Raw genomic sequence first — 13,943 nt, forward strand, 5'->3', positions numbered from 1 at the left:
AAAAGCGAGGTCAGAAAATATGATTTTTCCACAATAACATCAGTAACATGCGTTTAGAAAATATATTTCTAAATGCATGAATTTCCATTTCATGCCAACTTTATGACTAGGTAATTGATTATTTTTCAGCCCAACAGGATCTGATACATATGGATCATCATTTAATAACTCAAATATTTAAATAAATAATAAGAGGAGAGTTGATACTCATTAATAAAACATTTAAAATTTTATTTCCTCATTTTATTTCAGATGTCGCAGTACTTCAGCAGCTTCTGATGGACACAAGGAATAACAATTTCACAAGTTTGCTTGATTGAGCATCATTGTTCATCATTTGTGCTTAAGAGGTGGGCCTCCATCTATAAGGGGTGTGTCTATTACATATTGAGGCGGGGTTAATGTGGCATAGGGGTGTGGCCTAGTACTACATAAGAAAAGTTTTGGTTTCCTACAATCAGGTGTTTGTCATCCAGCTCTCCATGTTCAAGTTCTAACATCTGAAAAATGTTCTCCAGACAGAAGCTTGTGTTGTGATGTGAAGAACATTAAAACATTCATTTAGAGAACAAAATGTGAGAAAAATCAAGCAGTACCTCTGGAGAAGGTGTGCAGTCACAGGCACTTGTAGAGGCCGCTGTAGAGAGAAAAACCAAGCCAGAAGAAAACAAAGGAGGAGAGAGAGTGAAGCAAATCCAAGAAAACATTTAAATATTTTTTCCATCTCATTTCATCATAAAACAGGACCTTCTCTTTTAAAGTATAAATTAGAAAAGCCAAAAACAAAAATGAACTAATACAAACTCTTAGATTTCATTCATCAGTTGAGTGGTTTTTACCCAACATCCATCCATCCATCTGTTTTTTTTTTGTTTGTTAGTTTTTTTTTGTGCAGAAAAGCTGGTAATCAGATCAACAATGTGACAAAGCATCAGTTAAACATTCCATGTTCAGACTGAATGGTATTTTAACAGAAACAACCCCTGTAAATTAATAATTAAACTAATATTTTGACTGTTGCAGTGCAAATATTCACATAAAAAGACAAACATGGAATGACAATGTTTTTAGTTGCAAATACTGAACTAATATCAAAGTGTTGCACTGCAAAACACAAAATCTGTCCATATAGTAAGAGAAATCAAGTCGTGCAATTCAAATCCTGTAGTGTGTTTGTGAACATAATTCTGAAAACATATTCCCATTTTTGAGACGCTAACAAAATGAAGGTACATTTTGACCACCAATTAAATCGCACTTATTAACAAAACATTCTTGTGTATCACAATTACTATACATAATCATAAATGTATTCATCACTAAATATTATAATTTTTTTAGTTATTGTTAAACAAAAGAGTTAGAAACAGTGCAAATTAATTTTTTAAGACATTCCTCCAAAGATATGACATTCAACATCACACACCCTGACACTAAGTGTGTAAGACTGTTCTGGGGTTAAAGGTCAAGGGTGGAATGTGCTCCTACACTGCGTAAGAATGGTTAGAGAGAGAGAGATAGTGAGCGAGATTGTGAGTTTATCACCCCTTTACACTTTCCCATGATAATTTAAGGGATGCTCGCTGACACACAAATTAATGAAGTGAAAGAAATAATAAAAACAGGAAGAGAGCAACAAAACATCTGTGAAATTCCACAGGCTGCCCGAAGAGTCTTTTCACTTGATTTTTTCTGATGCTAAAGCTTTGTGTGTATATTATAGTAAAGAACACTGTTCTTGGTATGTGTGCCGTGACGGTGAGATCACCGTCACGGCACACATACCATCCTCTTCTCGGCTGCAGAGTTGGGATTTTTTATGGGGCCGGGCCCCTCCAAGCACTCTGCTGCCCCCCTGTGGCAGGTGTCAGTCCTGTATGCACACACACACATGCACTGCCACTAGCTGTTGCTGCCCCCCCTGGTGAGTTTGAGGGTCTTCATTTGATGCTGGAGAGAGTCTTTCTCCATCTGGGCTTCCGCTAGCGCCATCTTGGCTTTGGAGAGCTCTAGTTTCAAGCATTCATTCTCCTCCATGAGCAGCTGTGTGGATGGAAAAAAAACATTAGCTTGGCACACAAAGTGTTTATTGTTTATCAGCCTAGATATGCTTTGCTTGAATGATAATTGTCATTGTATAATTGAGGGGTTATATTTTTTATAATTTAACTTTTTCCCTAAGGTCCACTTATAAATAATAGTCAAGCTTTTGAAAATTTTCTACACACTTTATCTGGCCCTCATAATTAAAAAAATTTAAAAATATTAAAAATAAAAAGTACTACTGTGAGACTTGTGTAAACATTCTCTGTATGTGCTACACAGATGTTAAAGTTGGACTAAAATGATCAGGCGGCTTGTTAGAAATAAACTCTCATATAAGTCATATTTTACTAACGTTGGATTTTTTTCAGAAGAATATGCAGAGCTGTAGGTGCTACACCTTTTTACAGTTATCATTAGTTATTCCTTTAACTAATTTTAATTTAATTTTAACAGCATCTATCTGAAGTATTTACATCACCATGACTGGGTGAGACACCAAAAAGGCATCACTAGCCGGGTTTCCATTTCAGGTTTTCGAAAAACTTTTGCGATATTTTATATATGTCGATAAAAACTGTTGTGGAATGACAGCGTTTCCATTAACCAATGTTATGCGACTAAAATGACATTTTTCCTCTCACGATAAGTCATGGAGATGGATGTTAGTAGATTTATGTATAATCGCACCCACCGCACCAGCCACTCATTTTAATTGAAGGATACGTAGGTGTGTATCTTTTGCAAAGCAGCTCAGAGAGTCGCTTCTGAAACTTGCCACAGTGCGGCTGGTATAAACACGAGCATTGAGTGGCCGCGATCAGCTCCAGTGGCCGTGCTAGAGTCATAATGCACCGTAGACGTGTGCTGTGTAAATAAGGGGTTATCCAAGCTTTAATGGCAAGGAAAGCCCCTTATACAAGCATTGTGTAATCAATGCTTGTGTAAGCGGCCACATATGAGGTGCCACATATGAGGTGTTAATAAGTATATATTACATTAAAGAATGATCATGTGACTTTTTATGTAATCCAGATGACCTGTAAATGTGAAAAAAATTCCATTGCAGTTTTGAAAATATTTCTTTATCGAATTTCGATAAAAAAGTTTTTGCGATATATGGGATTTTTTTGCGAAATTTACGTGTTTACATTGGGTGTATTTTCAATTCGCAATTTCAATTTGCACAATTTGAAGGTTAATGGAAATGGGGCTATTAATGTGTAACTGCATGTAAATGTTATAGTTTTCTGTCATCAGAAATCGAAATATTTCAGAACAAGCCATTTTTTGCAGCCTAGTTTCAATAAATGATTTTTTGGATTGTTTTTAATAGAAAATAGAACATTTTATTTTTTCTAATAATGATCCCTTTAAAATGTAAATAAACCAAGTCAAAAACAGCAATCTTGCATCACCGTTAAAGGTTTACAAACATACATGGGTATTTAGATCGCAAACTGAAACGTTCACATAAAGCTGCAATTTTACAGCATTATGTGGACGTACCCTGTGATGCATTACATCATGCAAAAATCATTTACATATCGCAAGTTGTTCTTTGTGTACCTGTTCTCTACTTGAGGGGGTGGGGCTTGTGGGTGACAGAGGTGCAGTCTGAGTGGCTTTCGGCTCACTGGCTACACCTACAGGAACTTCAGGGACAGAACTGAGCCTGCTGTCATTCACAGGCCCCGCCTTCTGAAGCTTTGAGTCGGCAGCACGCTCAGCTGTCCGAGGGGAGAGAGGGGGAGGTATGCGTTTAGTACGTGCATTCCTGAGGTTTAATCCTATTTCAAAATAATTCAAAATAGAGGAAAACTTCAAAGTAAAAGAGAGAGTGCATGCATGTGCCAGAGGGAGGGGAAATTATGCTATAAGGAACAATTATAGTTTAGGAGAGGAGGAGGTAGCAGGAAGAGAAAAACAGGAAGTAAGGGACATGAATAACCTCCTCCGATGCTGAATGAGCCATCATCTTGGCGATGAATAAGAAGATTATGAATATGCACGGCGATGGGCGTGGCCTCTGGCTCTGACGCATTGTCACGGGGACCATCATCCTGATTTAAACACATATATTAGTACATACATGCTGGTTCTGGATAAAAATGTGAGGTGTCTTGCTATCTACTATGGTTTTTCATTGAAATCAGTGCATTCTGGGATTGCAGCTCACTAGGTTTTGGAACTGAGGAGCTGTGTACAATCATGCAAAGTATGTACCAAAACATTGCTACTGGTGATAACCATGATATTTTAAAAATTAAATATCCCTATCATGTTAATACTACATATACAATGGTATTAGAATTAACCCAGCACCAGAAGCTACTGCTTTCACACAAAATCTTGTCAAGGACATGACAGATGAAAGTGAGACCCACATCCAAAAAACTCTCGTCTTAAATGTGATTCATTGGCCAAGAAAGAAAAAAACCAAAATAATCAAAGTGATAGTCTATGATAATTCAGATAAAATCTGATATTGTGACAGCCTTAATGTCTTGTACCTTCAGATTGACGTGTGTATCTTTGATGGTGATCTCCATGGGGAGAACCTGGGAGGCGGAGTCATCCTCCAGGAAGAGAGAGAGGTTTCGCAGTGATGTCATGAGGAAGTCGGCACTGAAGGCCTGTAGGCGGCACTGCAGGAAGCCATTCTGTTCGGCCAGAGCAGAGTGAACCGCAGCTCCCGGGCCGCTTTCCAGCCTCACCTGCACCTCTGGATTTAATAACACCGTGCTGGGGTCCGACCCTGACCCAGAGCCTGGGAGAGAGAGATTGATAAATATCAGAAATTAAGTAATGTGCTAATATTTTCCCTAACAGACTTGTGTCATAAATGTTCTGTTGGTTTAAAGATTCTGAGTTTGGATCCATGAAATGCTTTGTTCAAACTGACAGATGTGTTCTTCAAATGAGATACACTGTAATTAAGATTTCTGAGCACATGACCAAGCAAAGTCATGTTTACAAGTATTAAACTCAGAATTCTAGGTGATACACAAGCTGCTAGTGTCATACGGGGCGTGTATACTTGTCTACTAGTTACAAGGCTACTTGCCATAAACTGTAAGTCAATAACTAGACACAAAATATTGATTTTACTGAGTTTAAATATTTTATTAGTTCACTAAACGCCAAGCTTCAATTAAGAAAAATGGCTTTGAGGCAAGATGAATGAACCAGTTCAAACAAAATCAACATTTAAATGAGAACCACTTATTACATGTCTTCTCACCACATAAATAATTAAGCAGACATGAAATATGGATTTCATGATAAAAAACGTATCCATACCTATCTAATAATCAATTGCAATGTAAAAAACAATCATCCTGGCAAGAAGGACACTGAAATAATATTACAGTAGTGTTATTACTAAAGTCCTCCGATTTTATTTTCAATACAATCAATAACTATAACTATAAGCTGTAAGATGGCACCAGCTGCGTTTGGCTAAAATGAGAGGATGAGTCCATGGTGTGATACAACAAACATGAAAGAAACGCTGGCTTCAGATAGGAGTGGTCTGACAACAGTCTTAATCAGGGAATAACAGACTTCAGAATACTGCGATTGACCAATCAGAATCAAGTATTTCAGACAGTGTCATAATAATGAATGCCAAACTCAAAGATACAAGCTTATCAGCTGCACTTGAAGGCAGCAAGAAATTTTATGCCGATAGTAAGTGTTCCTGCTGCTGGATAGCCTAATGTATCACTGATTATTTACATGCCATTAAACTTTTTCAACTATAGTTCCTGTTGCTCTCATTGCTAATGAATCATTCCAACCGCAGATCACTGTCAGTGTGAACGCCGCTTTATATTTCAGCATAGATGCCATTATACAAAATACACACGATAATAATGAAGATCCACATGATGAAAACACCATCTACTCCATGTTACTCCATGTTTCTCCATGCAATGCAATAAGCCTTGGAACTACGAGGACACATGAATGTGTACACAGTCATGCAGGAAACCAATGGATCACTAATGAGTGGAAATCGAGGGCCCGCTGCATAGGCTGTGGAACCAGACAGCAAAGCAAGACACGAGAGACAGCCACCGGTCTAAAAATAGACAAATCCAAAACATTGAAACCTGCATTTAAATTATGCATTGAATCCAAAATGTCAGCACAACAATGCCTGCGGTAATGAATAGAAATCTCATTGAAATTCATTGAAATTTCCTACAGCAGAGGGCAGGAAGGAGACATCAAATGATATCGGAGCTGTGCAGTTCAGCGGTCCCAGAGGGTCTCGTGGCAGAGGAGTCCACGGTATCAACTATACTTCTCTGGCTGCCCTACATGATCCTTAAAATATTCCATGTGACTTCAGTGTTTCAACTGTAATTTTATGAAGCTACCAGAATTTTTTTTGAGCAAAGAAAACAAAAATAAAGACTTTATTCAACAATTTGTCAGTCTTTGATGCACGTTCACGAGAGTATCACAACAGGCACAATAAATATTCTTGTAGCTTCATAACACTGCGGTTGAACCACTGATGTCAAATGGACATTTTTATCAACATCCTTACTACGTTTCTGGGCCTTGAACGTGTCAGTTGCGTTGCTGTCTATGCAGGGTCAGAAAGCTCTCAGATTTCATCAAAAATATCTTAATTTGTGTTCTGAAGATGAACAAAGGTCTTACGGTTTGGAATGACATGAGGGTGAGAATTAATGACAGAATTTTCATTTTTGGGTCAACTATCACATTTCACACGTTCAACATCCTGTGTGAATATGATGGGAGTCAGAAAGGCTCAGACCCCAATACAAAGAGAAAAAGCGATCCGATCATTGGTATTCCTGTCATTCCTGACTGAACTTTTTGATTACTCCTTGAACAGTTGTGAATAAAACAAGCAAACGCAGCACTTTTTCTCCCTAGCGAAGATACTGAAGAAAAATAGTGCAGGAGGAAAAAGTGAATAAGTGAGAATAACTGAAAATAGAGAACATGGGAGCTGAAACAGAGAAAGATACAGAGAAACAGACTGGAAAAACAGAGAAAGATACAGAGAAACAGACTGGAAAAACAGAGGCAAGCAGAATCAGGCAAGAGAAACTGATCAGAGAAAAGCCTAGAGATTAATCCTTGGAGAGGAAAGAGGCAGTGCTCTGAAACAGCCCAGATAGATGAGAGGCTGTATGTGTGTACAAAGTCTCCTGAACCAGCAGTTCTGCTACTGCAGAACCCAGTGGTCTGTGACAGTAGAGAAACGACAACACAATACCAAAGCAGCTATAGGAGAGAGAGAGAGAGAGAGAGGAGGAAAGCGAAGAGCAGGGACCAGTGAAAAAGAAAAATGCTCTATTACAATTCACATAACAGCACACAACAACCCTACCATACTGCTTCAAAAAAAACAAAAAAAACTCTTATTTACATACTCGTCCACCAACTGACTAAATGTTTTCAGCCAAGGTGCTTTAAAGGGGTTCATATCAGAAGCACAAATTCTCAGAGAGGACTGTTGTGCGTTGAAAGCGTGTTGTGCTTTTGCATATTGTTAGACTGTCAAACAGACAGTCAAACAAACTCTTTCCAATAAACATCCCTTTAAAACATTGCTACTAAAAGCACTGAAGCTAAATTTTACATGTTGATGTTAAAAAAGCTTAAGCTTAATATTAGAAGATTAACATCTAAATTAAGCACTGTTACTATAAGCCATCAATGCACTGGCTGTGTAACAAATACAGCACTCTCAATAATAAGTAGGAGAATTATTGTTGGACTGAATCAAATTCGTTAACACTAATAATGTTCACATTATACACATTAGTCAGTAAGACTCATTTTAGTGAGGGCTATGATAGTTTCTATCTATGATAGATGCTTTAGCTATTAGGCTATTAGCATCTTTCTCTATTGACGAACACAACCACCGACTAGTCGTTTATAAAAAATATATCAGTAGGCTAGCGTTCAAAAGTTTGAGGTCAGTAATTTTATTTTATTTTTGTATTTTTTTGAAAGCGATTAATACTTTTATTCAGAAAGAGTGCGTTAAATTGATCAAAAGTGACAGTAAAACATTTTCAATGTTAAAAACAATAAATGTACAAATAAAGGATGTTCTATTGAATCGCTTGAAGAATCCTGAAAAAAGTGCATCATGGCTTTCACTAAAATATTAAGCAGCACAACTGTTTTCAACACTGATAATAATTAAACAAATCTTCCTTGAGCACTAAATCAGCATATTAGAAAGATTTCTGAAAGATCATGTGACACTGAAGACTGGAGTAATGGCTGCTGAAAATTTTGCTTTGCTATCACAGGAATATATATATATATAATAAAGAAATAATAGAAAGAAGTCATTTTAAATTGTAATAATATTTCACAATATTACTATTTTACTGTATATTTTGATTAAATGCTGTAAATGCAGCTTAGGTGAGCATAGAGAGACTGTTTTTTTTTTTTAAACATACAGAACCCAAACTTTTGAACAGTAGTCTTCTCGCTAAACAAAAAGTGGTGAAAGAGTGATCACACAACACACACAACTCCGACTCATGCAAACTCACAGACAGAATCTACACTCACAAACATGCGCACAAACACACACACACACACACACACTATGCAAACATATGAAGATACACACTTAAAGTACCTTCACCACTTTGAGCGACTGATGCTGTAGACACTAAACCTGAAGAAACGCAAACAGCAAATATTTATCAGGTGTAACAGCAACACTTGCACACACACACACACACAAACAAACACAGGTGTCAATCAGTCTTACCCAGGCTGCGGTTGCTAAGATACTGCCGCAAACTGACGTTGCCGAGCTGGTTGGGTCGGATCTGTCCTACCTCCAGAGCAACTGCTGTATCATCACCCTTCAGATCCAGAGAACAGCAGACCGAGTGGATCTTCAAAACCAGCACCGACACCTGCAAATGCATGTAATACAGATATTTTATACATTGATACTAATAGATGCATCATCACATTGTTTTCATTCAGGAGAAGAGAAAAAGTTAACGTTCAGCAACCAAGTTGAGCATGATATAAAAAGGGGAATGAAAGAATAAATAAAAAGGGTTTATTACAAGGTCTTTCGTGGGTTCATCTATGCTCTGTGAGGCAGCGCTGATGGCGTCAGGTGACTGGGCCTCATCTGCCTCTTGAGCGAGAGTCACATTAGTCCCTTCTGTGGAACACTGTTCATTTAGAACCTCCTTAAAACCAGAGATTGATACGTCATCTGTAACAAAAAACATTTGTGTATGATTTGGTAAGAACAAGAGAGTGTAACGGCATATCCAGAGCCATAGTGAGTAGCATAGCCCATCACATTTGAGCCTGATGTTTAGCCTGTGCTAAATGGAAAATCTGAATTAATTTCTGGTTATCAAGAAATTTTCAGCATTGCTCCATCAATGGAACAAAAATAGTACAAAAAGATAGATGTTACAATACTGCCCCCTTGTGGTCACAAATCTAATACAGCACTGTTATAAAAAGACAACCTCATGTACCTCTCTCCAGCAGGCTGTAGCTGTCACAATCCTCTAGTGAGTAACTGTCTATGGAGAGATCATCCAGAGACTGTAGAGAAGGGCTTTTCTTCATGATCTTAGAAAAGGACACTGAGAAACTCGACTGCGACTTGCCCTGAATCAAACGACCACTGCAGAGTACATGCACAAAAAGTAGAAAACGGTGAGCATGAGAGTGGATGAGCATGTTAGTACCTACATAAATGATACTAAGAAGAAAAAAAACAACGGCAAAACATTTTTGGCAAAATCAAAACACCAGTCAGAGACAGAGTCGGCAAACTCTGCGCATGTCCACAGTCCTACACATAACACAACGAAGGAAGCTAGTGTGAAATGATCACAAACACGATACCACAGTTTTCTCCACAAACATTCACGCATACACAGATGGGCACAGAGTCCTAAAGAGGGTGTCTTACATGTTGGACATGGAATATAAGGAGGTAGACCTGCTGTGCGTGGAAGTTAAGAGGTCAGAGACCACTGATAAACTGCCTTTCCTTTGGAAGAGAGAGATTGAACAAACACACACACCCAGAGGTCACATTCAGAGCAAGGAAGCAGTTGTGCATTGGGTTTTACTCCCAAATAGACACACGCATACTCTCATAACAATCAATGGCATTATTTCTGCATCAATCCCATCTACATTCAGTTATAACATTTTCTCTTCTACACCCACTGGTGAAAAGTGCACCAGTGGTACTGTCGTGAACGCACGTCGAAAACTGACAAGAAAGAAAATAAATTCTTGACATTAAGTCATTATTTTTGTTTTCTTTGCACACAAAAAGTATCCTCATGGCTTCATAACATTACAACTGAACCATTGATGTCACAGGGACTATTTTAACAATGTTCTAACTACCTTTCTTGGCCTTGAACATATCAGTTGCATTGCTGTCTATGGAGGGTCAGAAAGCTCTTGGATTTCATCAAAAATACTTTAATTTGTGTTCTGAAGATGAACGAAGGTGTTGTGGCTTTGGGACGACATGAAGGTGAGTAATTAATGACAGATTTTAAATTTTTGGGTGAACTATCCCTTTAATCAAACACACCTAAAAAATCGAACCAAAGTCTTCAGGATTACTTCTAAAAATTACAATTAAAGCTGGAGCTAAAGAAACACTGCAGGACAGTGGATCTTGGGGGGCAGTGTTGCCCACACCTGGGCTGGATAGCAAGTCTTGCTTCTACCAAGGTTTAAGGTTATGTTTAGGGAAGGGGTGTCCTGCACCTGGAGGTATACCTTCCAGCAGAGTTTAGCTCCAACCTTTTTTATTTTAATACAACTGCCTCAATTTCTAGTAATTCTAAAGACCTTGATTAACAGGTTCAGGTATGTTTAATTAGGGTTGGAACTAATTCTGCAGGAAGGTGTCCTTCCAGGTCTAGACTGGGTTAGGGTGAAATTCAAAGGGTTTCATGGGTTACTAACTAGTCCAGGGATGGGCAACTTGGCCCTGCAGTTTCGCTCCAACCCTAATTAAACACACCTGAAAAAGTTAATCAATGCTTTTATGGTAACAAGAATGCTAGAGGGAGGCGAGTTTTCATCAGGATTGGAACTAAACTTTGCAGGACCAAAGTTTCCCATCCCTCATCTAATCCAAGGGTAGCTAACCCTGCTCCTAGAGGGCTATCTTCTTGCAGCGTTTAGCTCCAACCCTAATCAAATACTCCTGAACCAGCTAGGTGTTCATCATGACTTAAACATTACAGGCCAGTGCCATGGAACACGTTTGCAGCAAGGTAGCCCTCTAGGAGCAGGGTCCTATTTGTACCAAAGTGTGTACTCTAAGGTGGACCGCAAAAGCTTATGTCAGCATTTGAGACAGGGCTATGCATGATCAATTTCCAAAAACAAAGCAGGAAAGACTGGACAGTTGAGTTCTAAATACACAAACAGTAATACCTGGACATGGACTGAGGTAGCCTGCCTCCCTGACTCTGGTCGTTCCATTCCCTGGAGGAATTGTCAGACATGGGATCTACTACCATGGTTCCACCTTGTGAGGTTTCACTCTGCTGCCCTTTGGCTTCAGTTCTGTTGCCCTCCCCATTGGGAGATCCTTCTCTCAAGTCCTTCTTCTCCTCAGATGGCACCCTCCCTCCAGATACCACGCTACTTCTCTCATCCACAGACGCCTTTCTCAGAGCAGGAGATAGGGAAGGAAGGAGAGGAGATGCGTTGATGGCATGTGTCCCTGCACAAAGGAGCTGATCCGCGTTTTGAGTACCCTCTCCTGCAGCCGAGGGTCTCTCGTGCCCCTCGCTCACCTCACTCCCGGCTTCAAGAGTGGCCCTGCTTTCTGAAGGGGATACGTCTGAGTCCAGGGGGCTGGTGTTTAAATCTGGTTGGGGAATGGGCTTTAGGAGTAGAGCAACTTCTGCACTTTTCATGAGCACGCCCACGCAGGCACTGAAGGGTTGCGTGGGACCCTGGCGCTTGGAGCCGTACTGCTCCAGATCTTGCTGTAAAGTGCGCTGCAGAGATTTCACAGCATTTTGCAGTCTGAGCAGGAACACATACTGCCCATGGCTCACCTGAGCACTCAGGTGCTTCTGAACGTGCACTAGCACCTGCAAGTCTACTTCACTGGACGAGGATGAGGAAGCAAGGGAAAGTGACGAAGAGGAGTCGCTGAATAGGCCATCCAGAGAGTGTGGTTTGTGGAGGCCATTACTTGGCGTGATGCTGGGAGATGCATCAGTGCTGTAGTACTCCTTTAGAAGCTTCTTCCTCTGCAGACGACTGGCTATCTCTGCTGACTCACTGCGAGGCAACAGGCCTGACCCTACGCCTGCTCTGAGCTTCTCATGGTGCTGAGTGTATCGGGCAGGGTGGCATACCCAAAGTGTCAGAGGGAAGGAGTCCACACAAGGTGTCGGACGACCTCGCCCACTGCGTGAGCCCTCATAGTCCACCCAGAACTGGGAAAAATGCACGGCCCACAAGTCAGTGGCTGCTGGTGTTTTGAGGGCATTTGTGGAGAGAGATGGCGGAGCAAGGCCCCGGTACACATCATGAATGCGTGTGTCCTGCTCATGAGCATGCCGCTGGAAGACAGAATGCAGCACAGAGAAGGAGTTTTGGGAGCGAGGAAAAGACGAAGAGAGAGAGGTGAAGAAGGGTTGTTCCTGGAATGCCTGCAAGAGGGCTTCCAGACTGGACCGAGTACATCCGGAAGAGTGACGTGTGTTAGTGGCTACCATCTCTGAGGTCTGTACTGAAACTGAGCGGGGCTGGTCAGGCTGAGTCTTCTTCTGGTCTGCAGGGATCACCAGCTACAAACATAGAGTTTTATATTAAACTATAATACAATAATTTAATACAATAAGGTTCCTCAAATCCAGACCTGGAGGGCCACTGCCCTGCAGAGTTTAGCTTAAACTCTGATCAAACTCGCTTGTAATTTCTAGTAATTTTGAAGACATACCTTGCTCAGGTGTCTTTTGGCTCGTTTCCACTAAGCGGTACGGTTCAGTACTGTACGGTGTGCAATTCTGTCCGTTTCCATTGTTAGAAGTTGTGAATGGTACCAAAACAGCGAACTGTACCGTACTACTTTTTTGGGACCCTTCCGTTGAGGTACCTAGCACAGTAGTTCGGTACCTAAAGGGTGGAGCTAGACTCACTGCAGAATGCTGATTGGTTGGTTGACAGAGAATCGTCACTTGTGTGTGCTACAAGGGAAATGACAACACAAGGGGAATGATGCGTCTCCTTCACTCGTTCCTCCATGCTTATGCGTGTTGGGCTTGTTTGCATCAGAGTGCGCAAACAAAAATATAAGAGTGTATTTTATAGTTTTATATTTTCACACACATACACAGAAAATGTCATGCTTTTTTCTTAGCACGAGAATGACTTCGATCTCTACTTTCTGGCATACACCACGTCTGTCAAGTAAGGGTACTGTTGGCAGTGGAAACAAGCCCGATCAAGGTGTACCATCCCAGATCATACCATACTGTACTGTACTGACCCGTACTGCTCAGTGGAAACGAGCCATTTGATTAGAGATTAAGCTAAACTGTGCAGTTTATGTCAATGTAAGTAAGAACTACCTTCAGCATGAGTCCGTCCACTCTGATATCTACATGCTCGTCAGGTTTCTGTGAGTCATTGAGTTTGTACAGCTCCATAAATTGTTCTAAGCTCTGACGAAGGTCCAGCGCAAACAGATTGAGCCAAACCAGACTGCGAGAGTCAAGCACCAGCTGTAGCGCGTTTAACTGCACATACAGGTTGGGACAAGGGACTGCAGAGAGAGTTTATTCATGTCAATTCAAGGAATGCTTGAGTTGAACTGAGATATTAAGTGACTATTCTGATTTTGT

At 40.3% G+C, this 13,943-nt stretch overlaps 1 protein-coding gene across 4 annotated transcripts in view; it reads right to left on the reverse strand.

Moving 5' to 3' along the window:
- Positions 1-232: 232 nt before the first annotated feature.
- bltp3b (bridge-like lipid transfer protein family member 3B) overlaps positions 233-13,943 on the reverse strand; it is a 28,304-nt gene continuing 14,593 nt past the window's right edge. For 2 of the 4 annotated variants that reach the window (XM_016534925.1, XM_016534922.1), the window contains 10 exons: positions 13,671-13,864; positions 11,515-12,887; positions 10,016-10,096; positions 9,573-9,724; positions 9,144-9,298; positions 8,834-8,984; positions 4,557-4,813; positions 3,995-4,106; positions 3,613-3,773; positions 233-2,043 (listed from right to left, as the gene is read on the reverse strand). In XM_016534925.1, coding sequence (XP_016390411.1) covers positions 1,903-2,043; positions 3,613-3,773; positions 3,995-4,106; positions 4,557-4,813; positions 8,834-8,984; positions 9,144-9,298; positions 9,573-9,724; positions 10,016-10,096; positions 11,515-12,887; positions 13,671-13,864 — 2,777 coding nt within the window. In that variant the 3' untranslated portion in view covers positions 233-1,902. The remainder of the gene's footprint in view (positions 2,044-3,612; positions 3,774-3,994; positions 4,107-4,556; positions 4,814-8,833; positions 8,985-9,143; positions 9,299-9,572; positions 9,725-10,015; positions 10,097-11,514; positions 12,888-13,670; positions 13,865-13,943) is intronic. The other 2 variants (XM_016534924.1, XM_016534926.1) reach the window with 2 other exon arrangements.

This window comes from Sinocyclocheilus rhinocerous, unplaced genomic scaffold (assembly GCF_001515625.1).
Source record: "Sinocyclocheilus rhinocerous isolate Xijiao unplaced genomic scaffold, SAMN03320098_v1.1 scaffold153, whole genome shotgun sequence".
Classification (NCBI taxonomy): Eukaryota; Metazoa; Chordata; class Actinopteri; order Cypriniformes; family Cyprinidae; genus Sinocyclocheilus; species Sinocyclocheilus rhinocerous.